The sequence below is a fragment of the Myotis lucifugus genome, unplaced genomic scaffold (genome assembly GCF_000147115.1).
Source record: "Myotis lucifugus unplaced genomic scaffold, Myoluc2.0 scaffold_138, whole genome shotgun sequence".
NCBI classification, from domain to species: Eukaryota; Metazoa; Chordata; class Mammalia; order Chiroptera; family Vespertilionidae; genus Myotis; species Myotis lucifugus.
The window spans coordinates 1,642,171-1,667,200 of NW_005871186.1; the positions used below are offsets into that span (position 1 = coordinate 1,642,171).

The 25,030-nt window shown below is 42.1% G+C and overlaps 2 protein-coding genes across 7 annotated transcripts in view; one reads left to right on the forward strand and one right to left on the reverse strand.

The window, feature by feature from the left end:
• The window catches only part of RRM1 (ribonucleotide reductase catalytic subunit M1), a 50,073-nt gene extending 37,226 nt beyond the window's left edge, over positions 1-12,847 (forward strand). For 4 of the 6 annotated variants that reach the window (XM_006094517.3, XM_023758715.1, XM_014460739.2 and 1 more), the window contains 5 exons: positions 4,665-4,741; positions 8,749-8,884; positions 9,759-9,854; positions 10,551-10,739; positions 12,432-12,847. In XM_006094517.3, the coding sequence (XP_006094579.1) occupies positions 4,665-4,741; positions 8,749-8,884; positions 9,759-9,854; positions 10,551-10,739; positions 12,432-12,620 (687 nt within the window). In that variant the 3' untranslated portion in view covers positions 12,621-12,847. Of the gene's footprint in view, positions 1-4,664; positions 4,742-8,748; positions 8,885-9,758; positions 9,855-10,550; positions 10,740-12,431 lie in introns of those variants that run through there. The other 2 variants (XR_002830660.1, XM_023758714.1) reach the window with 2 other exon arrangements.
• A 4,744-nt stretch (positions 12,848-17,591) lies between these two features.
• LOC102421092 (olfactory receptor 52K1-like) lies at positions 17,592-18,587 on the reverse strand. The gene has a single exon (XM_006094585.1). It carries the CDS (start codon positions 18,585-18,587, stop codon positions 17,592-17,594), a length of 996 nt encoding a protein of 331 aa, XP_006094647.1.
• Positions 18,588-25,030: the final 6,443 nt, after the last annotated feature.

The window sequence follows — 25,030 nt, forward strand, 5'->3', positions numbered from 1 at the left end:
TCAAAATATGGAAACAATCTCTGCTCACCAATAGATGAGTAAATAAAGAAGATGTGGCATATATACAATGGAATATTACTCCGCCGTGAATAAGAAAATCATATATTTGTGACAACATAGATGGACCTAGAGGATATTATGCTAAGTGAAAAAAGTGAGAAAGAGACATATAATTTTGCTTATATGTAGAATCCAAAAAACAAAATAAATGAACAAATGAAACAGAAGCAAACATATTGAAAGACCATATTAATGGTTGCCAGAAGGGAGGGGAGTTGGAATGGTTGAAAAAGGTATCAAGAAATACAAATTGCCAGTAATAAAAATAATCATGAGTATGTAAAGTACAGCTCAGGGAATATAGTTAATAATATGCACGGGACACGTCAGTCTATACGTCTGCCATTTTCTTCCCCTCAGTTAATATGTAATAACTATGTATGGTGTCTGAAGGGTACTAGACTTACTGGGGTGATCACTTCATAAGGTATATAAATGTCTAATGATTGTTTGTACATCTGAAACTAATGTAATATTGTATGTTAACTGTAATTGAAAAGTAATTTTTTTAAAAAAGGGGATTTCTGACCCATGCCACAATATGGGTGAACCTTGAACACATTATGCTCAGGGAAAGAAGCCAGATAGTATATAATTTCACTTGCATGAGGTACCTGAAATAGTCTAATTTGTGAAAAACAGTAAGTAAAATGATGGTTCCCAGGAGCTGGGGGTGGGAATGGTAGTTATTTAATGGATATAGAATTTCTGTTTTACAGGATGAAAAGATTTCTGGAGATGGATAGTGTGATAGTGCACAACAATGTGTATGTATTTAATATTGCTGTACTGTGTACTAAAAAAAATGGTTAAGATATTAAATTTTTTTTTTAAATATATTTTATTGATTTCTTACAGAGAGGAAGGGAGAGAGATAGAGAGTTAGAAACATCGATGAGAGAGAAACATCGATCAGCTGCCTCCTGCACACCTCCCACTGGGGACGTGCCCGCAACCCAGGCACATGCCCTTGACCGGAATCGAACCTGGGACCCCTCAGTCCGCAAGCCGACGCTCTATCCACTGAGCCAAACCGGTTTCGGCAAGAGGTTAAATTTTATATTATGTGTATTGTGCAACAATAAAAATTTTTGTTGTTGGTTTGGTTGTTAATCCTCACCCGAGGACATTTATTCCATTGATTTTTAGAGAGTGGAAGGGAGGGAGGGAGGGAGGGAGGGAGGGAGGGAGGGAGGAAGGGAGGGAGGAAAAAAGAGAGAAACATTGCTGAGAAAGAGATACATCGATTGGTTGCTTCTCACACATATGCCCTGACTGGGGCTGGGGCTGGGGATCGAACCTGCAACCCAGGTATGTGGTCTTGACTGGGAATCAGACCTGCAGCCCTTTGGTGCATGAGCCGACACTCTAACCACTTACCAACACTGGCCAGGGCAACAATAAAAATAATTTTTTATGCAGTTAATTTCAATTTTTAAAAACTTCCAAAAAATTAAAGAAGGGAGCCTCCCAAATTGATTCCTTGAGGGCAGCATTACCCTACTACCAAAACTAGATAAAGACACTACAAAAAAAGATAATTATAGGTAAATATTCTTGATGAACATAGACACAAAAATATCTTCAACAAAATATTAGCAAATTCTAGCAAACTGTATTCAGCAATACATTTAAAAAGTCATACACCATGACCAAGTGGGTTTTATTCCCAGGATGCAGGGTTGGTCCAACATCTGTGAATCAATTTATGTGATATACTACATAAATGAAATGAAGGATAAAAATCATGATTATATTGCTATATGCAAAAAAGCATTTGACTGGATGCAGCATCCATTTATGATAGGAAAAACTCAACAATGTGAGAATAGTGGGGACATACCTCAATATAATAAAGGGCATTTATGACAAATCCATAGGTAACATACTCAAGTCTAGAAAGCTGAAAGCTTTTTTGCTTAAGATTGGGAACAAAACAAGAATGTATACTTTCACCACCTTTATTTAACATAGTATTGAAAGTCTTAACTACAGTAATCAGACAAGAAAAAGAAATTTAAGGGCCCTGGTTGGTGTGGCTCAGTTGGATAATCCTTACCTGAGGACATTTTTTCCATCCCATGCACCAAAAGGTCTCAGGTTTGATTCTTGGTCAGGGCACAAGCCTGGGTTGTAGGCTTGATCCCCAGTAGGGGTTATGCAGGAAGCAGCCGATCGATGTTTTTCTCCCTCCTTCCTCTCTAAAATCAATAGAAACTTTTTTCTTTTTTTAAGAAAAAACTAAAAAGCATACAAATTGAAGTAAAACTTGTTTGCAGATGACATACTACATACAGAAAACTCTAAGGATTCCACCAAAAATCTGCAGGATAAACAGACTGTGACAAGGGCTGTGAAGAGATGACACTGGGAAGTGGATTGCAGCGGCTTGCGTTTGTGCCAAGGCCTCACTGATCAGCAGAAGCCAGTTGTGCAGTCCCAGGTGGTGGGGATGGAAGCACAGAGTACTTGAGGTGCCTGAGAGATCGTCCAGTGGTGCTGACTGGGGCCTGCTACTGAGTGAGGCCAGAAGGACATCGATGGCATTTAGGAAGAGGGCACTAGGTCCACAGCCTGTGACAGAAGGCGGAGGAGCAGCTGGAAAACGTTTCCACCAGGGAAGCTCAGGTGCTGTAATAGAAATCAGGTTTATGTTCTCATTAAACTCGAGCAACCAGATCATATCTGCATCTAACTTTGCTTCAGCCAGCGATCAAGCTCTAGGCCTGAATGAAACCAAAAAATAAAAAGTGTATTTTTTAAAAAGTCATTTTATTGTTTGTTGTCCCTACAGCAACTCTCCTCTGATTTAAAATCATGTGATTTCCGTGAAATGTGATCCTTATGTTTCTGATTCATTTACTGATCAACTAATGATAGTAAAAATGGCTTTGAAGTGACAACATTTAGCACAAAGTTAAAAAAAGATTCCTCCAAAATACTATTAGAACTAATAAATTTATAAAGTAGCAGGATCTACAATTAATATTCAGGAATCAGCATTTTTATACACCACTTGCGAAATACCAGAAAGGGAAATTAATAAAACAACTCCATTTACAGTTTCATCAAAAAGAATCAAATGCCTAGAAATAAATTTTACCAACAAGGTAAAAGACCTGTATTTGGAAAACTAAGACATGGAAGAAGATTCAAAAAAAATTTTTGGAAAGCTACACTATGCTCATGGATAGGAAGAATTAACACCTTAAAATGTCCATACTATCCAAAGCAATCTACAGATTCAATGCAATCTCTATGAAAATACCAATGACATTTTTTTCACAGAATTAGAACAAATAATCCCAAAGTTTATGTGGAGCCACAAAGATTCTGAATAACCAAAACCATCTTGAGAAAGAACAACAGTTGGAGGTATCATGCTCCTGGTAGCAAACTACACTACAAGGCTGTCATAATCAAAACAGCATGGTACTCACAAAAACAGACACATAGATCAATGGATCCAAATAAAGAGCCCTGAAATAAACCCATTCCTGTGTGGTCAATGTATCTATGACAAAGGAGGATAGAATATACAAATGTGGTAAAGACAGCCTCTTTAATAAATGATGTTGGGGAAAACTGGAGAGATACATTTAAAAAAGTGGAACTAGACTACTTTTTTTCCCACCATATACAAAATGGATTAAATATTTAAATGTAAGACAAGCCATAAAACTGGACGAAAGCAGGCAGTAAAGTCTTTGACATTGCTTTTAGCAATATATATATATATATTGGATATATCTCTCCAGGCAAGAAAAACAAGAAAAAATAAACACAGGGGACTACATCAAACTAAAAGGCTAAAAGGTTTTTGCACAACAAAGGAAGCCATCAGTGTAATGAAAAGACAACTTACTGAATGGAAGATATTTGCCAATGATACATCTGATAAAGGGTTAGTAACCAAATACATAAGGGACTCATAAAATGTAATACCAAAAAAGCAAACTGACTGAAAAAGGCGCAGGACCTGAACAGACATGTCTCCAAAAAGGATATATGAAATACACATATGAAAAGATGCTCAACATCACCAATCAGGGAAATTCAAATTAAAACCTCAATGAGATTACCTCATACCTGTCAGAATAGCTATCATCAGTAAATCAATAACCAGCAAGTTTGTTGAGGATGTGAAGAAAAGGGAATCCTTGTGCACTATTGCTGAGATTGTAAATTGGTGCAGCCACTGTGGAAAACGGTATGCAGGTTCCTCAAAAAATTAAAAATAGAATTGCCATATGACCCAATAATTCCACTTTAGGATATTTATATGAAGAAATTTGAAACACTAACTTTAAAGAGATATGCACTCCTATGTTCATTACAGCATTATTTACAATAGTCAAGATATGGAAACAACCTCAGAGTCTTAGGAAAAGAGGAATGGGTAAAGATGATGTACATATATAAATGGCTTATTACTCAGCTATGAATAAGAATAAATTCTTACCATTTGTGAAAACATGGATGGACCTAGAGTTATAATCTATGTAATAAAAGCCTAAGCGACCGTTATGGCAGAATGACTAGAACAACCATCATATTTCAAATTATAGAGTGATTTATCATCAGTCGACTTGTTTATTCCTTAGATCCTTCAGTATGATATGTGGAATGTTACTCCCACAGACCTATGGGACTGGAACCTTCTCAAGGAGAAGATTGCAAAGTAAGTAAAACATGTAAAGTAGCTTTGAAATAAGAGTTCAGGTTTTCATCCTGGCTCTTCAGAAATTAGCTGTTATTTTAACTTCTGAAACTCATTTTTTTTTAATATGGAGCTAAAATGACCCATCTGCAGAACTATCTTTTATTTTATTTTTTTATTTTTAAATTAAATCTTTATTGTTCAGATTATTACAGTTGTTCCTCTTCCCCCCCCCATAGCTCTCCACCACCCAGTTCCCACCCCACCCTCTGCCCTTACCCCCCCACTGTCCTCATCCATAGTTGTACGATTTTGTCCAGTCTCTTCCTGCACCCCCACACCCCTTTCCCCCCAAGAATTGTCAGTCCACTCCCTTTCTATGCCCCTGGTTCTATTATATTCACCAGTTTACTCTGTTCATCAGATTTTTTATTCACTTGATTTTTAGATTCACTTGTTGATAGATATGTATTTGTTGTTCATAATTTTTATCTTTTCCTTTTTCTTCTTCTTCCTCTTCTTAAAGGATACCTTTCAGCATTTCATATAATACTGGTTTGGTGGTGATGAACTCCTTTAGCTTTTCCTTATCTGTGAAGCTCTTTATCTGACCTTCAATTCTGAATGATAGCTTTGCTGGATAAAGTAATCTTGGTTGTAGGTTCTTGGCATTCATCACTTTGAATATTTCTTGCCATTCCCTTCTGGCTTGCAAAGTTTCTGTTGAGAAATCAGCTGACAGTCGTATGGGTACTCCCTTGTAGGTAACTGACTGGGAGAACTTTGGAGACGAAGACACCCTTATGGGGCAAGACTTGCTTCAGTGGGGCTTTGGTGCTCAGAGTCTGCCCCCTGAGTGTGTCCCTTATGGATTTGAGGAGTTGTAATATGGATGGTCCCACTCTGACCACTGGATACACTGGCTCTTGGATCTAAGGAGGTGCTAATTTAGCCTCTGCCTGAGGCTACCCAGCAGGAGCTATGAAGAGATCTGCAGATTCCCCTTCCTTTTTTGGGGTTTGGAGGTGCCCAGATGAGGCCCAGCTGTGAAGCAATGCAAGCTGCTGTGGGGCCTTGGGCCTTCTCTTGGAAGTTCTGGGTCTGTCTGGCCCAGCTGCAGTTTGTTAGGTAATTTTCAGATTGCAAAGGGCCAGAGCATTCATATGCAAAAGCCTCTGCCGCAGCTTGGGTGGGGAGGGGTCTCAGGGAATCAACAGGGCGGAGCAAGCAGCTATGGCTGATCCTCAGCCCTGCCCTAAGAGGCCCCTCGTCTCAATCGCTGCAAGCACCTCTGAGAGAAAGCCGCCCTTGAGTTCCGAGTTCTGCCTGCTGCCAGACAGTCCAGTTTTTCCCCGTATGAGTCTGGGTCCCCAGAGACTTCCTGGAACTGGAGTTCAGAGCAATCGGAGGCTTGTGACTCCCTCCCGATTCAAAAAGGCAGCTGCGTCCTCAGTTGCCAGCCTTGCCGCGTGCGCCTCCGTACCTCTGCACTTTACTTCCGCACCTCCTCTGAGTCTCAGTGTGTTTTTCTCTTTCCTTCTAGTTGTAGAATTTCCACTCAGCCAGTCTTCCTGTAGTTCTGGATGATGTCCGTTTTGTCTTTTAGTTGTATTTTTGAAGTTGTTGTGGGAGGCAGCAATTTCTGGTGTTTACCTATGCTGCCATCTTGGTTTCTCCTGCAGAACTATCTTTTAAATACTTTATAATATAATACATGTGTAGTAACCTGTAGATTGCTTGACACTTGGAAGCATTTCAATATATGGTAGATATTATCAGTAGATCTTGTTTTAGAGGCCTAACTACCTAGATTAGGTTATTCTTTTTCTCATTAAATCTTTATATTTCTAAGTGCTTGCTTTTAAAATATATTTCATTTTTATTTATTGCTTAATTACATTGGGCTCAGAAATGACTTCTGTTGAATTGATTGTCAAAGGAATAAGGGATCTTGGAAGAGCTTTTGTAGGTCTTTCAAACTAATAAAGACAGCGTTTTCCTGAATGAATAATGAAACAAGGTTTCATTTTCTGTCCTGATGAGTGTCATCTCTGGGTCAATACATATACAGAGTTTTAATTTGAAGAACGAAGCAGTAGCTTTAAAATGCTCTTTAAAAAATATCCATTTGCAACAAAAGGGGACATCTGCAATACTTTCAACAATAAACAATTTTTTTTTTAAAAAAGGGGATAAAAAATATCCATTTGCTTTTTAAAAAATTTTGTTAAATACATGTTTACAAATTTAGAAAACCTACATTTGGAAAGAGAATAAAAGGAATATTATTCCAATACTACCTACCTTCCCCAAAAAACCTTTTTGCATTTTTTTGTCTGTCATCCTTCAGATTTGACTTACTTCTGAGCATGTGTACATGTGTACTAGGTGTACTGGTTAATAATGCGGGTTTTGTAATCAGAGAAAACACGGTAATTAAAAAAAAACATCAAAAGTGCTTTATTCAAAGTAATGTTCATCACTAGCTACACATTTCCCCATTTTTCAGGTAATTTGTGGATACCATCCCAATAAAACTTTTCTTGTTTTGAGGTAAACCATTCAGAGACCTAATTTTCCACTCCTTCATATGTTTTGAAGTGCTGCTCAGAAAGTGCATGTGCCACCGATCGGAACAAGTGGTAATCTGAAGGAGCAAGGCCTGGTGAATACAGTGGCTGGGTTAATACTTCCCAGACAAGATCTTTTAATGTGTCTTTAACTGGTTTTGAAGTGTGTGATGGTGTGTCATCATGAAGCAAAATTACTTTGCCATGTCTTCTGGAACATTCTGGTCGTTTCACCATCAAAGCGTGGTTCAAATTGATTATTTGTTGTCGGTAGTGATCAGTATTAGCGGTTTCACCTGGTTTTAGAAGCTCCCCATACACCACACCTTCCTGATCTCACCAAACGCAGGGCATTGTCTTCTTTCCGAAGTGATTGGCCTTGCAGTTTGATGTTGATTATTGGCCTGGATCAACCCATGATTTTGTGCATTTGGGATTCTCAAAATAAATCCACTCTTTATCGCCAGTCACAATTCAATGCAAAAAAGACTTTCTTTCGTGCCATTGAAGCAACATTTAATGATGACTTTTCGGTTTTCCATTTGTCTTTTGTTTAGTTGATGTGGCACCCATTTTCCTCCCTTTAAAATCTTTCCCATTACTTGTAAGTGATCGGAAATTGTTTGCTGAGCAATGTTTAATCTTTTTGCAAGTTGTTTTTGAGTTTGACACGCATCTTCATCCAATAATTGCATCTTCAATCCAATTGTTGGTCTTCAAACTTTTTCAGTTGACCTGGACGTTCTTTGTCTTTCACATCGAAATCATCACTTTTAAAGTGTTTAAACCAGCGTTCACAAGTATCTTGAGATGGAAAATGTTCACCATACGCTTCCCGAAGTATTCAGCAGCACTTTTCTTCAAAATAAAGTAACGAACTATAACTTCCTGCGAATGCTCTTTTTTGGCACAAAGCTCAACATTTTTAAGTGTAAAAATATCTATGATGTTAACACCTTCAGCAAATTTGACATACGAAGTTTTGAAGCTTGTTGTCAATACAACAAAATAACATATCCAATTGCATATATATCAACATATGTGTAACTCCATCTATTGAAAAAAATCTGCCTTATTAACCAGTACACGTAGTATATTTATATGCAAATGTAACTTTTACAAAAATGGACATGTATGCTAGGTAGCAAGATATCAAGTGCTTTGGTTTCTGAGTTTCACAGTGCAAGTGGCATAAGTCATAGCATAATAAAGATTTCCAGCAGTAGAAATTATTGTGCTAATTCTGTTTAGGAGTCAGGCATTTAGGAGAGGGGTGAGCTGTTCCATCCATACTGTGGAGTTGCATTCCTGTAGGGGTTAAAATAAAAAATCTGTATGTGAATCTAATGCATGTATTATGTTACTCATAGTAGGTGCATTTACTACAATGACTTAAAGTAGCTATCTTCCTGCAGATTGTAACTTTAGGACTAGCGCCTAATAATCTCCTTTCTTTAGGTATGGTATAAGAAACAGTTTACTTATTGCCCCAATGCCTACTGCTTCCACTGCTCAGATTCTGGGAAATAATGAGTCCATTGAACCTTATACCAGCAACATCTACACTCGTAGAGTCTTGTCAGGAGAATTTCAGGTGAGAAGATCACAACTAGACATACAAGAAAATCTTTCAAAAGCCTGATATTGGGAGTAAATGCTAATTCATATTTAGTATGCCTATTTTTCTTAGTATGGGGGCAAAGTTTTGATAAAATGGGTCCTCTTCGTCCCTAATATTGTTCTAAGTTATTTCAGCACATAATAGACATTTAATAAATATCTGCCAAAAGAATGAATGATTGAGGGTTGAAAGTATGAAAGTAACTTGTTGATATTAGAGTTCATGTGATATTTAACCATTCTGTAATCATAATGATTTATACTACAAGATCAGATGTTTAAATTGGTGATACTTAAAATATATGTAGAAGTGTTATTTAAGACAGTGGTTTTCAGCCTTGGTTATAAGTGAGAGTTTTTGGTGGGTGGGACCATTGTTTTTTTATTTTTAAGGTTCCCAGGTAGTTCTGATGTGTAGCTAGGGTTGAGAACCACTAATTTAAAAGATTTTTATTTGAATTTGCTGATATCATGACATAAATTTCTGTAAGGTTTGGGGTGAATACATAGGATTTCTATATTTTTTTTCTTAAATACTTATTGTTTCCTTATATAGGGAAAAAAACTCAGTCCACAAAAATTTGCCCAGCTTAGGCAACATTAGTTCTTTCCACTGTTGCAAATACCATATATTATGTTTCTTGAATAAAAAGGAAATCAAGACTTTAAAGGAATATAATTGTCATGTAATGGAATGGGCCCTTCAGTTTTATGAAAAATAGAAGTTATCAAGTTAATGTTAAATAATTCTTTAATGATTTTATTTACTTCAAGCTCTAGACCGTGATCCTCTTTAGGCCCTGTCATTGTTATTTATTCCTTTATATCTTTTGTTCTTTTCCATTCAGATTGTAAACCCTCATTTACTGAAAGATCTTACTGAGCGGGGCTTATGGAATGAAGAGATGAAAAATCAGATTATTGCATGCAATGGCTCTATCCAGGTACAGAATGGGGGAAAAAAGTAAATTAAGTTGGGCATTGGAACCTTCTCACTTATCCCAGGCAGTGGAGAGAAAAAATGTCTACCAGTTTGGTCATAGGCCTGTGGTCATATAGACTTACGTAGCTCTGTTCACCTCTCTATTGTTGCGCTAGGATTATGTACATCTTCACAGAGCTAGTCCTGGCCTTACCCTTTTGTTTGTGCAATAGTGTAAAGCACAAAGAAGTGGTTCCCAACTTGAGTCCTAATTTATCTTACGGGCTTTGTTTCTTTGCTTCTCTGGATCATGTCCCTGAGTGGTGTAGCTCTGAGTATTTGTGTTTTCTTCAAAGCTCAAGGGTCATTTATTGCTCTTTAGCTGTGAATTTCCTCCCTTTTTTAAGTGCCTCTAGCACAATGAATGTTTAGGCCATAAACCAATTACATATAGTGAATGTTTAGGCCATAAACTAATTGAAAGATAGATCTTAAATCACTACCACCAGATTGATATTTTGCTGGTTAGATGGGATTTTGTTGGTCTCTAAACCAGAGGCCAGAAGTCTTAGGAAACTTGATAAGGATCATATTGTATTATACTGAATGGTAGGGTCAGATCTGGCAGGAAGTAGAAGGCCAGATCCTTGGGTCATTATTCTATTAATCATACTGCTTTCATCAACTGGAGTACAATAAACATTTGGTTTCCCTTTAGAGCATACCAGAAATTCCTGATGACCTGAAGCAGCTTTATAAAACGGTATGGGAAATCTCTCAGAAAACCATTCTCAACATGGCAGCCGAGAGAGGTGCTTTCATTGATCAAAGCCAGTCTTTGAACATCCATATTGCGGAGCCTAACTATGGCAAACTCACTAGTATGCACTTCTACGGCTGGAAGCAGGTTGGTGGAACACATTGAGGAGGACTTATTGCCAACTTGGGATATTTTGGAATTGAAAGAGTTTTTTATTCTAGCTACCTATTAAATATTGCCACCTAGGAGTTCTTTCCCTTCGAATCCAGTATGTTAAAACCAGCCCATGGTTTTTGTACTAGATCAAGCTCTTACTTTGGATTTTTTTTGTTTCTTTAAGACTATTTAATTCCTAGGTTTGGAACCTTGGAATGATGTATGATCCTCCCTTTACTTCCTATTAGTCATTGACCAAGTTGTATTGGTTATTCCTTGTAGTGTTTTTTTAATATTCTACCACTATAATTCTTAACTTATCTCTCTGCTTCTAGTATCTCTGCTTAGGCCATCTTGTGCCCTGCTACCATTCCTAAAATAAAACTCTAAGCCAGGGGTCCTCAAACTACAGCCCGCGGGCCACATGCAAATACAAATATTGTATTTGTTCCTGTTTTGTTTTTTTACTTCAAAATAAGATACGTGCAGTGTGCATAGGAATTTGCTCATAGTTTTTTTTTAAACTATAGTCTGGCCCTCCAACGGTCTGAGGGACAGTGAACTGGCCCCCTGTTTAAAAAGTTTGAGGACCCCTGCTCTAAGCATTCATTGTTTCACCACATAGCTAATCAGTGCCAACTATAAAGTCCCATGATTCTGGCCCTAGCCAGTTTGGCTCAGTAGATAGAGCCAAAGGGTCCCGGGTTCGATTCCAGTCAAGGGCATGTACCTTGGTTGCAGGCTTCTCCCCGGCCCGGTCCCTGGTGCAGGAGGCAACCAGTTGATGTTGGTCTCACATCGATGTTCCTCTCAGTCTTCCCTCTCCCTGAAAATCAATGGAAAAATATCCTCGGGTGAGGATTAACAACAACAACAAAAATAAAGTCTCGTGATTCCAGATTGTTTTCTTATTCCCTGGCAATGTGCTGGGTGTTTATTTAGAATTTCATATTTATCTTTTTATTTAACAAACATTTATTGAACATATACTATGTGCCAGGACTGAGGAAACGGAATAAAAGATGATGATTCTTATCCTTGAAGTAGTCGCAATCTGTTTTTATACAGAGATATAGTCTAGCCCTCTGAATAGTTATAAATCTAAACTAGACATGTTGTGGTAGGCAAACTTAGAAGTCATACACCTGAGTCTATCTCTTTAACCATTTTTTTTTAATCCTCACTTGAGGATATTTTTCCCATTTATTTCTAGATAGAGTGGAAGGGAGGGAGGAGGGGGTGAGAGAAATATCATTTGGTTGCCTCCCATACTAGTACATGCTCCTACCCAGGCTGGGGAACCTGCAACCACCGACGTACATGCCCTTGATTGGGAATCGAACCTGAGACCCTTTGTTCTGCAGACCAATGCTCTTAACCACTGAGAAAAAATGGCCAGGGCTCTTTATTTGAGGAGGACTTACTGCCAATAAGTAATTGGAATATTTTGGAATTGAAAGAGTTTTATATTCTAGCTACCTATTAAATATTGCCACCTAGAAAAACTTGAATCTGTTGGCTTCAAATGGAGTCAGCATTTTTGGGAGGGCTTCCTAGAGGAGGTAGAATTTCAAGTTCAGAAAACAATTTGACCTGGTTTATGGAAATGTATTTTAGATATTGGTCTTGAATGTCTAGTGTTCTCACAGTTTCTCCTAATAGTTGTATTTATTTCCCTTGTAGGGTTTGAAGACTGGGATGTATTATTTAAGGACAAGACCAGCAGCTAATCCGATCCAGTTCACTCTAAACAAAGAGAAACTGAAAGATAAGGAAAAGGCATCAAAAGAGGAAGAAGAGAAAGAGAGGAACACAGCAGCCATGGTGTGCTCTTTGGAGAATAGAGATGAATGTATGATGTGTGGGTCCTGAGGAAAGACCTAGAAGAGACCAGCACTTCAATAGCCAAACTACTTCTTGAGCATAGAGAATAAGGAGTGATTAAGTAGGGTTTCATTAACCATTTGGCACTCCTTTTTCTGTTGACTTCAGTTTTAGTAAAGAAATAGTTTTGCTGCAAAATTGTGTCATAGACAGAAGTGCTGACAAGACCTTTATCTGGATAAAGTTCATTCTGAAAATAAACATTTTCAAGTGATTGTGTGAGACTACTTTTGTCATTTATTTTCACACAAAGGTCAAGTGTGAAAGAACATGCCTTTTTCTCTTTTTTATTGTGATAAGATAAACAAGTGTTACCATTTTACAGCAAATAGTTTAGTGGCATTAAGTACATATACAATTATAACTGTCACCACTGTCTATTTCCAGAACTTTTTCATCAATCCCAAACAGAAACTATATAAAAAACAATAACTCCCATTCCCTTCTCCCCTCAGTCCCTGGTAATCTGTTTTGCTTTCTGTCTCGAATTATTCTATTCTGGGTAACCGATATAAATGGAATCATATAATATGTGTCCTTTTCTATCTGACTTATTTCACTTAGCAATTTTTCAAAGTTTACACATGTCGTAGCATGTATAAGAATTTCTTTTCTGTTAAAGCTGAATAACATTCGATTATATGTATGTAGTACGTTTTGCTCATTCATTTATCTGTTAATGAACATTTGAGTTATTTCCTTCTTTTGGCTATTCTTTGAATTCTTGCTTTTAATTTGTTGGGTATATACCTAGAATAGAACTGCTGGAATATATGGTAATCTCTTTAACTGTTGAGGAACTGCCAAGCTGTTTTCTATAGCAGTTGCACCATTTTACATTTCTGCTAGCAGTGTATGAGCATTCTAGTTATTTCATATCTTTGCCAACACTTGTTAATTTATTGTATTTTTTATAATACCATCTTAATGGCTTTTGACAGTTTGATTATAATGTGTCTTGGTGTGGGTCTCTGAGTTTATCCTACTTATGGTTTGTTGAGCTGCTTGGATTGGTAGATTCACATTTTTCATTAGATTTGGGAATTTTTCAGCCATTATTTCTTCAGATAATCTTTTTGCCCCATTTTGTTTTTCTTCCAGGGATCCCATAATACATCTATTGATCTACTTTTTTGTGTCTCACAAGCCTCTTAGTCTCTGTTTACTTTTCTTCATTCTTTTTCTACTTTTCAGACTATAATTTCAGTTTTCCTGTCTTCAGGTTACCTGATTCTTCCTGCTCAAATCTGCGGTTGAACCCTTTTGTGATTTTTTTCCCATTTCAATTATTGTTTCTTCATGCTCTAGAATTCGGCTTCTTTTAATAATTTTTATCTCTATGCTGATGTTCTGATTTTGTTAATATGTTGTTTTCCTGATTTCTTTTACTTGTGTTCATCTATTCCTTAAGTTCTTCAAGCATGTTTAAGACAGTTGTTTTAATGTCTTTGTCTAGTAACTCTGATGACTGGGCTTCCTCAGGGATGGATTTTGTCTATTGTTAATTTTGATGTTGTAAAATCAAAGTACTACTTTATTATTTGACATAATATGAAAGCAGCTGCAGGTTATCTCAGGTCTGAGACGGTAGAAGAGTCAAAGGTGTCATGAATTCACCTGTTAACAACTGTATGGCTGGACATCAGCCAATTCTGGAGGAAGGTGAGTCTTAATTAAGATGCTTGCTCTCAAAGTGCTGCTTGAAGTTCTTAGGGTTTAACATTTGTGTTCTATACAGTTCAGGTATATATTAAGGCAGCTTTGGCATCAGCCTTTTGGTCATGTCCTTGTTTCTTCTTTTATCCATCTTGCTTTTTGTCAAAAAATGTTCCTTTAGTCTTTCCTTTACAAAAAGATCAGTGCTTCTTGTGTTCTCTTTAAAAAGACTCAGTATCCCATTGTCATGGAGATAGTTCTTTATGATCTTGTATAAGCTTTATGGTTGGGACTTTAACATCGAGATGTGCCTTTCTTTGATATTTCCAATACATAGTTACCAAATGTAATGCATTCCATATATCATAGCACGCACATAGCCTCTCCTGAGGTGTGATAACACAGAGCCCTCACCACCATTTCAGCAAGTTTCTCTGGTTGAGTACATCACATCCACTTTATCTTTGGCCTTATGCTTGCTGCTCTCTTTGTTTTCTGTGTGGCTTTGTGGTTTTCATAGCCTTCTCTGAGGGGGTTTAGAGGGGAGGTGGGGTCACACTATAATGCACACTTGCTATTTTCTCTTTCTCATCTTCCTCTTGCTAGTAACAACATGAATAGTCCCACCTACTCTTAACATTTTTTCAGCCTTTAATTTTGAAATAATTTCAGACTTAAAAAACAGCAGTGTGAAAAATTCCTGTGCACACTTCACCCAGATTCACCAATGTTAGCATTTTATGTAACCACAGTGCAATGATCAAAGTCAGGAAATTATCTGCACTCTAATGTAATTTCTGACAAATGTTCAACTAACTGACGTCCCTTTTCTGACCCAGGGTCCAATCCAGGACTGCATGTTTGCATTTGGTTTTCATGTTTCCCTTTCGTTTGGAACCATTCTTCAGGTTTTCCTGTCTTTCAGAATCTTACCACTGTGGAAGAGTACCAGCAAGTTGTTTTCTAGAGCGGCCCTCATTTTGGGTTGGTTTCATGTTTCCTCTTGATTAAATTTAGTTTATGCAGGGGTTTTTGTGTGTGTGTGTGTTTTTGTTTTGTTTTTGCAAGAACACCACCGAAATGACATTGTGCCCTTCTCAATACATCATTTCAGAAGACACATGATACCACTTTGTGCCACTGCTGGGGGTGTCGTCTATCATTTGCTTAAGAGACGTCCAGGTTTCTCAATTGTAAAGTTACTATTTTCCCTTAGTAATTAATAAGTGCCTTGTGAGGGGATACTTTGAGACTCTTATCTTGTTTCTCATAATTTTGCCCACTAATTTTAACATGCATTGATCATTCTTGCTTGAAATGTTTATTTCTGTGATGTTTGGCAAATGGGGATTTCTACCTCTAGTCCTTCTGCATTTATTATTTGGAATTTTACTGTAAGGAAGAGCTTTCCCTTATCATGTGTCCATCTATCTATCCATCCATGTATGTAAATCAGTATGGACTTGGATTCTAAAGGTTATCATCTATTATCTTTATTTCTTTTGTTGCTCAAATTGTCCCTCAGTGGGACAACTAGAAACCCCTTCAGCTGGGTCTTGCTGTCCTTTTGACATGTCCCCATCATTTTTGGAGCACTTGCTTACTTGGTGGCACTATACGATTATCCAGGATCATTTTGTGTTTTTTATACCCCAGCCCTAGAACCAGCCATTTCCCTAAGAACCCCTGATTCCTTTTATTGAGGAGTGGTATTTATTGGAATGGGTACTATCCCCTCACTGTTAGTACCTTCTACCTTCAAGCACTTGTCCGTGTGTTTTCTTTTGTATTAAAAGAATAATATTTTCTCACTACCTTACTCTGATAGCTTTAAAATACAGTTTCTACCCTTATAGAACTCATCGTTAAGCAAAAATACATTTATCCAACATATTAAAACAATGTGATGAAGGAAGAAAACTAACTTATTGTAGACATACTGTGTATAAACCATTGTTTAATCATTTTGCCAGCTGCCTCTTGTCACAAAATTGCTGCAATAGCAAGCAGCCACAGAAACTCAGTTTGCGTTACTGTAGGCATTTATTCACACATTCGGGTGGTTAGCTCAGTGGCTCTACTGATTTCACTTGGGCTTCCTCATGTTGAAGCGTTAGCTGGCTATCAGTTTATCTAGTTAGCATCTATGGGATGGCTGGGGCAGCTCAGCTCTGCTACCAGTAAATGCATCCTTTGTTCCTCCAGCAGGCTAGCCCAACCATGTTCTCTTGTTTACAGGAGAGCTGGACAGTAAAGTGGTAGAAACAAATTTTATTCAGGACTGTTGCAATCAGGGAAAAGACCTCGGTACAGAACTGGGCTCAACTCCAAATACACTGTGGGGAGGGGAATTTACAGCTAAGGAGCAGGGGACGGGTGAACGGATGGAAAATTACATCAGCAGTGAGGGGATCTGGCTGACCAACCTAACAGGATTCCTTGCTGAAGACAGGCTGGGTGACCAGATCAATCTCAGAGCCAGTGCCACATATTTTAGATTTTTATTATACAGCACCCCACTCCTGGTACCAATTTCTGTATCACTTATTGCCCATGCTGTTCCTTTTGTCTACAATGTCTTTTTTTAAAAATATATTTTATTGATTTTTTACAGAGAGGAAGGGAGAGAGATAGAGAGCTAGAAACATCGATCAGCTGCCTCCTGCACATCACCCACTGGGGATGTGCCCGCAACCCAGGTACATGCCCTTGACCGGAATCGAACCTGGGACCTTTCAGTCCGCAGGCCGACGCTCTATCCACTGAGCCAAACCGGTTTCGGCATAAAATGTCTTTTCTCCATATCTCCTTCCCCTCCAGTAAACACTTTATCTTATCCTTCGAACACAACTCAAATTCACCCTCTGTGAAGTGTTCTGTTAGTGATTGTCCCTCCTCGATGTTCTCACAGAATTTTGTACATAAAGCTGTCATTGTAAAGACATTACACGTCTTTACAGCTTGCTAGGTTGGGACCTCCTTCAGGGTAAAGATCTTATTTATCCTTTCTTTGCAATCATGGGGTTAGCATTGTGTGTTTATTATACATGTTTATTGAACGAATGAGAGTGAACGAATCAGTGAAAATCACATGCAGAAAAAAGAGAAAATTTAGAAGCTGGAGACAGAGCTGGCTTTGCAGTTGGTTACTATGCAACTCTGGATGAGTAGATATTTTTCGGAAAATGGATGAAAGACTCAACGATGAATGCAGATAGCCAAAGCCAAAGTACGGCAGGGAGGACTCACCTGCACATTTACCCGCTTGACAGAGTAATTACAGGACCTATAAGTTCTAGAGAATCAGGCAGGAAGTTCCCTGTGTGAGGGCAGGGACTGGGCCTTTTCAGTGGGGACCTGCGGCTGTGCCCTCTGGAACAGGTGCTGCCTGATTTCCTTGGTCCTGGCCCCGTAGCTGATGGGGTTGATCAGACACGGGAGCAGTAGGTAGAAGGCGCTGAGCAAGTTGTGCACGTCCTGGGAGGCAGTGCGGGCCACACGGTAGACGATGGATGAGGACATGGTCGAGGAGTAGACGGAGAAGATGACCAGCAGGTGGGAGCCACAGGTGTTCAGGGCCTTGGAACGTGCTCTGCCTGATGAAATTCGGAACGCAGCATGGATGATGCGGGCGTAGGAGGCTCCAAGCAGCAGCATGTCCAGGACTCTGTTGAAGATGCGGACAGTGAGCCCCACAGTCTTGTTTAGGGAGATGTCCCCACAGGAGAGCTTCATCAGGGCCATGTGCTCACAGGCAAAGTGGTGGATCACATCTGAGCGGCAGAAGTGTACCCGGGAGGCCAGGCCCACCACCGGAGCAACAATGCCTGTGCTCCTGGCAGCTCCCACCCCCACCAGGCAGGCCAGCAACTGGCCTGTCACTATCTCGGGGTAGCGGAGTGGGTTGCAGATGGCAACATAGCGGTCCAGGGCCATGACCAGGAGGATGTTGCAGTCAAAGACAATGAGGAAGTAGATGCAGAACATCTGGACCAGACAGCGTGCCAGGGAGATGCGGTTGAAGCGGGTGGAGAAGCTGAACAGCATGGGGGGCACCACGGTGGTGGCGGCACAGATGTTGACAGCCAGGAGCAGGGCTATGAGCAGGTACATGGGCTGGTGCAGGCTCCGCTGGGCCGCTACGGTGTGGATAACCAGGGCATTGGCAGAGACGATCACCAGGTAGAGACTGAGGAAGGGCAGCACCAGGAGTGTGCGGGTCTGCTGCAGCCCCGGAAAGCCCATCAGGAGGAAGCTGGTGTAGGACATGTTGGAGTTGCCATTGCCCCACGCTGACATCTTCCCTGGGGAGCAGGATGACTCTGGGAAGACAAGTGGGGCAGGAAGCCTGGGTTCTGTACCTTGGCCCCTACCAGGCCCTGCCCCAACTTTACCAGGCTTTGATCTCCATGAGCAGCCAATATTCTTAGGGGGGAAAATGAGCAATTAAGTGTCATAATTTAATGAGAAACGTTTCTTTCAACAAATCTTTGCCTGCATTTCAAATAAACCCCTCAGGGTAGATTTTGGATGTAGAATTGTTCAGTCATATGACATGAACATTTTTGAGAGTGCCAAGTAGATTTCCAAGAAAGTTGTATCAGTCTTGTCACTGAATCATCGGTGCTATTATTAAATTATTATAAATTTAAAAATTTATTTTAGTAGTTTAATGGTGGAAAAACATCTCATTTTAATTTGCATGTTCTTCTTTGTGAATTTTCTCTTCATGTACTTTGCCCCTGTACTACTAGGGACTGTTTCTCTCAGCAATTTAAATATTAAAATCATTATCCATTGAAACAGATTTTCCAAATCTTGTTACTATTTTTATTTTGTTTATGATGTTATTAAGAGTAAAAGTTTTTTTTGGGGGGGGAGGAGACATATGTAATACTCTTTGTAATACTTTAAGCAATAGAACAAAATTTTAAAAAAAAAACAACCACAAACACATACACACACACACACACACACACACAAAAGAGTAAAAGTTTTAACTTTATAAAATTAAATCTATTGATATTTTTTATTGTGGGTTCTTTTCTTTAAAAAAAATTTTTTTTATTGATTTCAGAGAGGAAGGGAGAGGGAAAGAGAGATAGAAAAATTGATGATGAGGATCACTGATACCGGAGACAGAGCCTGCAAGCTGGGCATGTGCCCTGACTGGGAATCGAACTGTGACCTCCTGGTTCATAGGTCAAAGCTGAACCACCGAGCCATAGAGGCCAGGCGAGTTCTTTTCTTGGTTTCAAGCTTAGCAATTCTTTCCTCATTCGAAGATCAAAAAGATAGTATATTATGTTTTGTTCTTCTTTAAAATATGGCCTAATTTTTTATGTTAAGTTTTGAGCCATATGAAATTCAATTTGATATGTGACATGAGGTGTAATCTAACTTGATATTCCCCCCCCCCCCAAGTTGCTAAATAATTGTTTAAGTTCCATTTTCTCCACTGCTTTGTGTTACTATCTTTTGGTTGTTGTTAATCCTCACCAGAGGATATATTTTCCCCCCATTGATTTTTTGAGAAAGTGGAAGGGGAGGTGGAGAGACAAAGAGAGAGAGAAACATTGATGTCAGAGACACATCGATTGGTTGCCTCCCACATGCACCCCAACTGGAACCGGGATCGAGGCTGCAACCGACGTACGTGCCCTCTTCAGTCCTGGGGCCGATGCTCTAACCTCTGAGAAACCAGCCAGTGCTGTGAGGTACTTTCGCATATAGTTTCCCCCCTTTCTAATAGTCAGAGAGTCTCTATTAGGCAGATATCACAACTGAGTCTGACATAAGAAGTCATCTTTTATTCGTCCATTTATTCAACATATTTTTGAATCTATAATGTACCAGGCACTCTGCTAGGCACTGGGCTTCACAGATACTCAGTCCACTAGGGAGAACCGGAGTGGCATGGAGCCCCGGGAACGCTAACAGCCTCAGGGTCACGAAGGCTCCTCAGAGGAGAGGAGGTCTAGTCAGAGCAGAAGTGGGTCAGCCAGAGGAAGGGAAGAGGGGGTGCAAGTGGTCTAATGGCATGAAGTTGGGAATTAATGGGGGTGGGTGGGATTAGAACGCTAAAGCTGAGATCCCTCTCACTGTCACCACACCTCAAGGGCTTGGTGCAAGTCCCATGGAAAAAAATTATAAGAAAAAACAAGATGAGAGAGTAGAAATGAGAGGATGAACTAAATGTTTGCTGATTTTCCACTCTTGCTGAGACTCAGTTTCCAAAAGGAGGCATATAGGTTAGGCGGAGAATAGGATTTCCTCCTGAGAAGGCCCGTGGCTGGGGAGACAGGGTCATCGGTGTGGACTGGACTGGGGGGAGTGGCACGGTGGTCCAGAGAGAGGGAATGGCAGACGGGGGTGGAGGCCCAGTCACCCTCCTTCCTTTGCCTGCCCTGCTCATCCCCTTCTCCAGCCATCGCTCCCTGACAAGAACCTCTCTCCAGCCCCCTCTGCCCTCCTGGCTGAGCACCCCCAACCCAGAACTCATACTCACAGTCAGGCAGGAGCAGAGAGAACAAGAGGGGCTCCCTCAGTGCAGTTAAATGCACCCCTACTCCTCCCCTGGGGAGCCCAGGCTCCGGATGAGCCAATGGGCAGTGCCCGTGTCTGCTCCTCGGTCTCCTGGGACATCCACAGGACAGCCTGGAGCCCAGGCTCCTGACGTCCGGGCCAGGCCTTCCCACTGGTCTGGGCTGTGTGAGGTCTCTGGTCTGGAGTTAAAGGGGAACAACTCAACACAAATGGATATTCAGACCTCACATCCTAAGCTCAGGCTGTAGCCCACCCGGGGGTGGCTCTGCCAAAGCAGGGTCAGGGCGTGGAGTGCAGGGTGTTGGTCGGTCCAGCAGGCAGGCTCCAGATGTCAGGAAAGGAATAAAACGTTCTAAGGAAGTGAAGCTTTTATTGAGCATCTACTATGGGGGAATTTTTGAAGGATCAGTGGTACTCATATAATGTTTATGGGAGAAAGGGGGACCTAGAAGCAGGAGAATGAGGTTATATGAGGGCCTGTTGAAGTGAGGATCTTATCACCTCATTTTAGAGGTGGGCCCTCTCGGGTTGCAGTGGTTCTCAACCTTCTGGCCCTTTAAATACAGTTCCTCATGTTGTGACCCAACCATAAAATTATTTTTTGTTGTTGCTATTTCATAACTGTAATGTTGCTACTGTTATGAATCATAATGTAAATATCTGATAAGCAGGATGGTCTTAGGCGACCCCTGTGAAAGGGTCGTTCGACCGCCAAAAGGATCGCGACCCACAGGTTGAGAACCGCTGGGTTAGAGGCTTTAGGTGACTTGTCCTAGGTCACTCAGCCGATCTGTGGCAATGCTGGGATGGGACATCTGATCCAAATCTGGCTCTCCCCACTGCACCCCTGTCTCTGGTCACTGCTCGGCCTGGCAGAGGAGCCTGTGGAGATCAGGGAAGGCTTCATGGAGGAAGGGACATTTGAGCCAGGCTTGGGAGGTCGAGAAAGAGACACAGAGGCAGAGGAGGAGGGGGAGCTGAGGCTGGGGCTTGACATGAGGGGCAGGAATGGGGATGATGGTGAGCATGGGGCTGCATGGTTGGTCCTGAAGCCTTGGAGGGGGGAACCAATAAAGTTTGTGTGATTAGGAGCCCAGGACACCCCACCCACCCAGACATCTGTGTGGGCTTGTGTCAGCCCTGCTGGGTTGAGGTGGCAGCAGGTAGCCAGTGGACAGCCAGGCTGGAGGGTCTCAGAGGCATCTGGAACTTTCCACACCCTGCTCACTCTGCAAGCTCAGGTGTGAGGTGTGCCAAGTGTGTGTGTGGGGGGGACTTCCTTACCTGAGCTGAGCGTATCTCATGTGCCCCCTAACTCCCTGGGCCCCAGGCAGCCCTGGCAACACTGCCTTTCTCACTGGGCCCTTAACGCCTCCATTTGTCCACGACCCTCCTGCAGGGTGGGGCCTGGGCCTGGAGGCAGAAGCCCAGGCAGGGGTGGACCCCGGGGACCACACGGCTCTTGCTGGACACGAGTTCGGTCTGCTCACACCGTGGCCAAGGCAGACCTCTGAGAACTGTTTGCTTGCTGTTCTTAAGCCCCCGTCTCAGTTTCCTAGGGCTGCCAGACAAGCTACCACGAGCTGGGTGCTTAAACAACAGAAATGTATTGTCCCACGGCTCTGGAATCCAGGCACCAGCAGGGTCTTGCTCCCTCCTAAGGCTCTGGGAGCACCCACCTTGCACCTTCCAGCTCCCAATTTCTGCTTCTGTCTTCACATGCTTTTTCTTCTGTCTCTTACAAATTCCGTTGTCATTGGATTTAGGGCCCACCTGGCAATCTGGGATAATCTCATATGAAGATCCTTAATTAACTACATCTACAGAGACCCTTTTCCCCAAATAGGATCAAGGGGTTAGGACCCAGACATACCTTTTTGGGAGCCACCATTCAACCCGCTACAGCCTCCATATGTGATGTTCAGAAGAATGAGAGAGGGACAGTGAGGGTGGCCGTGGAGCAGAGGGGTGGGGGAGGGGAGGGTGTGTGTGTGACATCATGATGGGCGAGGCAAGGGGCTGCCCTCAGGAGCCCATCTGGTCTACGGCATAAAGTCCTTGGCTTCAGGGTTCACCCAGAAGGATGGAAACTCAGCCCTGCATGTGGGGCAGGACTAAGCCAGAAAGGCTTCCTCGGGGAGGAGAGCGTCCAGCCTGAGAGAAGAGACCAGCTGAGGGGGCAGAGTTAGCAGCACAGGCTGAGGAGTTTGCACTCCAGGCTCCTTTTCACACCCGGAGCTCCCAGCCGTGCCTTCCCTCAGGTCCAGGGCATTCCAAGGCAGGGAGCCCCCTCTCCACCCCCAACACTGGGACACCCTCCTGAAGGGGCAGCGTTCAGCGACAGGGTGAGCTGTGTCAGCACAGAGAGGAGGGAGTCTGAGGGCCTTGGGGATGCCTCTGAGGCCTGCAGGCCGTCACCAGGACTCCCTACCAGGGAGGAGAGACGTGAGGCGGGCACACGCATCTCAATGCAACATGGTCACCGCTGGCCGCACCGCCGGCCCTCCCGCCTACACCCGTCAGTTCCTCACTCAATGCCCTTTCTCAGGAAGCCCAGCCCACGGCCTGAGCCAGCTCACAGGGCATCACCCTGCTCGTCCCTCTCCCTCACACCCCTCATCTCATCTGGCACCAAGTCCTGCCAATCCTACTTCCAAAGGAGTCTCGGTCCAGGTCCCGAACCTTAGTCCCGGGTCTCCTCTAGGCCTCATGCCGGGCACAGCCCCACCTCTCCCTCTGCTGCCGGAGGATCCTCTGGGAAAGCAGACCTGACCTCGTCTCGCCCAGTAAAACCCCACCAACCCCACTGCCAACCAGGAAAGGCCAGCTCTTATCCCCATCCCTGTTATGGGTTCAATCAGCGAGATAGGCCACCGACTCAAAATTTAAATTTTAAGAGCCTTTATTAAGCTGGCCAGCTGACTACAGCCACGTCCCTCCCGTCGGAGCATCACAGCTTGCAGTGCCAACTGAGAGTACAGCAAAGCCTTTTATCTGCAATACTACAAAGTATTTCCAAAAAAAAAAAAAGAAAAAGAAAAAACAAACTGCAAAGTGGTTCATTAGCCGTTTCTGATACTGGCAGGGTAAAAGTTCGTATAAAGTTTACAAGTACAAATGGGAGGAAAGCAAGGTCACACCTGGCTGGGTTTAATCATAACACATTGCTTTTCTAGCAAGATAATTAGCAATTTTTCTCTCCCATGGTCCCTGCCCCTCAGTAATTCTTCTCTGCCAGGCCCCTGCCCCTAGCACATTCCCTACTGGTCTTATGCCTGAATCAAATCTTTGATTCAGCGTCCTCCTTTAAGATTCTGGAGTTACATTTTATTTACCACGGTGGGCTCAGGGAAATGAATTTAAATTCTAAGCAAAGCCACAAGCAGAACTTCCCTCTCTATGGAAGAACCAGCCCTTTGTGTGCTTGCTGGCGGCGGCCTTGAAAACTACACAGCTCCATCCAATCAAAAATGTACCTGGCATGGCATTGGGTGTATCTAGTCTCTGGCCTACAAGGCCAGACAGCTAAGTCTATTTCCCCCATTATTCAAGCAGGCTAGAAAGCAAAGTTACTTTTTCAGAATTAGATAGAGGCCGTCCAAAGAACAGCAGAGAACTCCAAACAGTAGTCCTACAGAACAGGGGTTTTCCTTCACATCCCCTCCCTGAGGGGCAGCTGCCCTCCAGCAAGGCCAAGCTGCTTGCACTCTGCCATCCACTCCTCTGCCCAGCCTGTCTTCCCTTCCCTCAGCGACCCTGGCTGCCGCCTGGGCTTGCTCTGGGGCGTCAGGCGCCACCTGCTGTCGGAAGCCGTCTCTGACCGTTCTTGCCCCAGCGGCGCCGAGTTGCTGCAGTGTGAGGAGTCTCGGAGCCCAGATTTCACATTGTGTCCCATGTGGAGGGCACCTGGGCAGCCCCACTAGCCCGGGCACCTGGTAGCCTCCCACCCCCATCCCAGGGCTCCCGGGTGGTCCACTTATCCGCCGTCTCTCCTCCCTTTCCTCCTTCTTGGCCCCCATGGCACCCTGCCCTAAACTCTCCTTCCTGGTTTCTCTCCCGGTCAAAGAGGTCAGGATCCTCTGCATCAAAATCTGCTCTCTCATGAGATCCGAAGCGCCCTCACACTGACTCGAAAAGCCTGCCTCCCCTCAGGTCCGGGGCTGCCCCATAAGCAAGTTGTTCGGCTCTGGGGGCCG

What these genes read in the sequence shown, in the direction of transcription:
- LOC102421092 (XM_006094585.1), bottom strand. Translation starts at nt 18,587, where the DNA reads ATGTCAGCGTGGGGCAATGGCAACTCCAACATGTCCTACACCAGCTTC.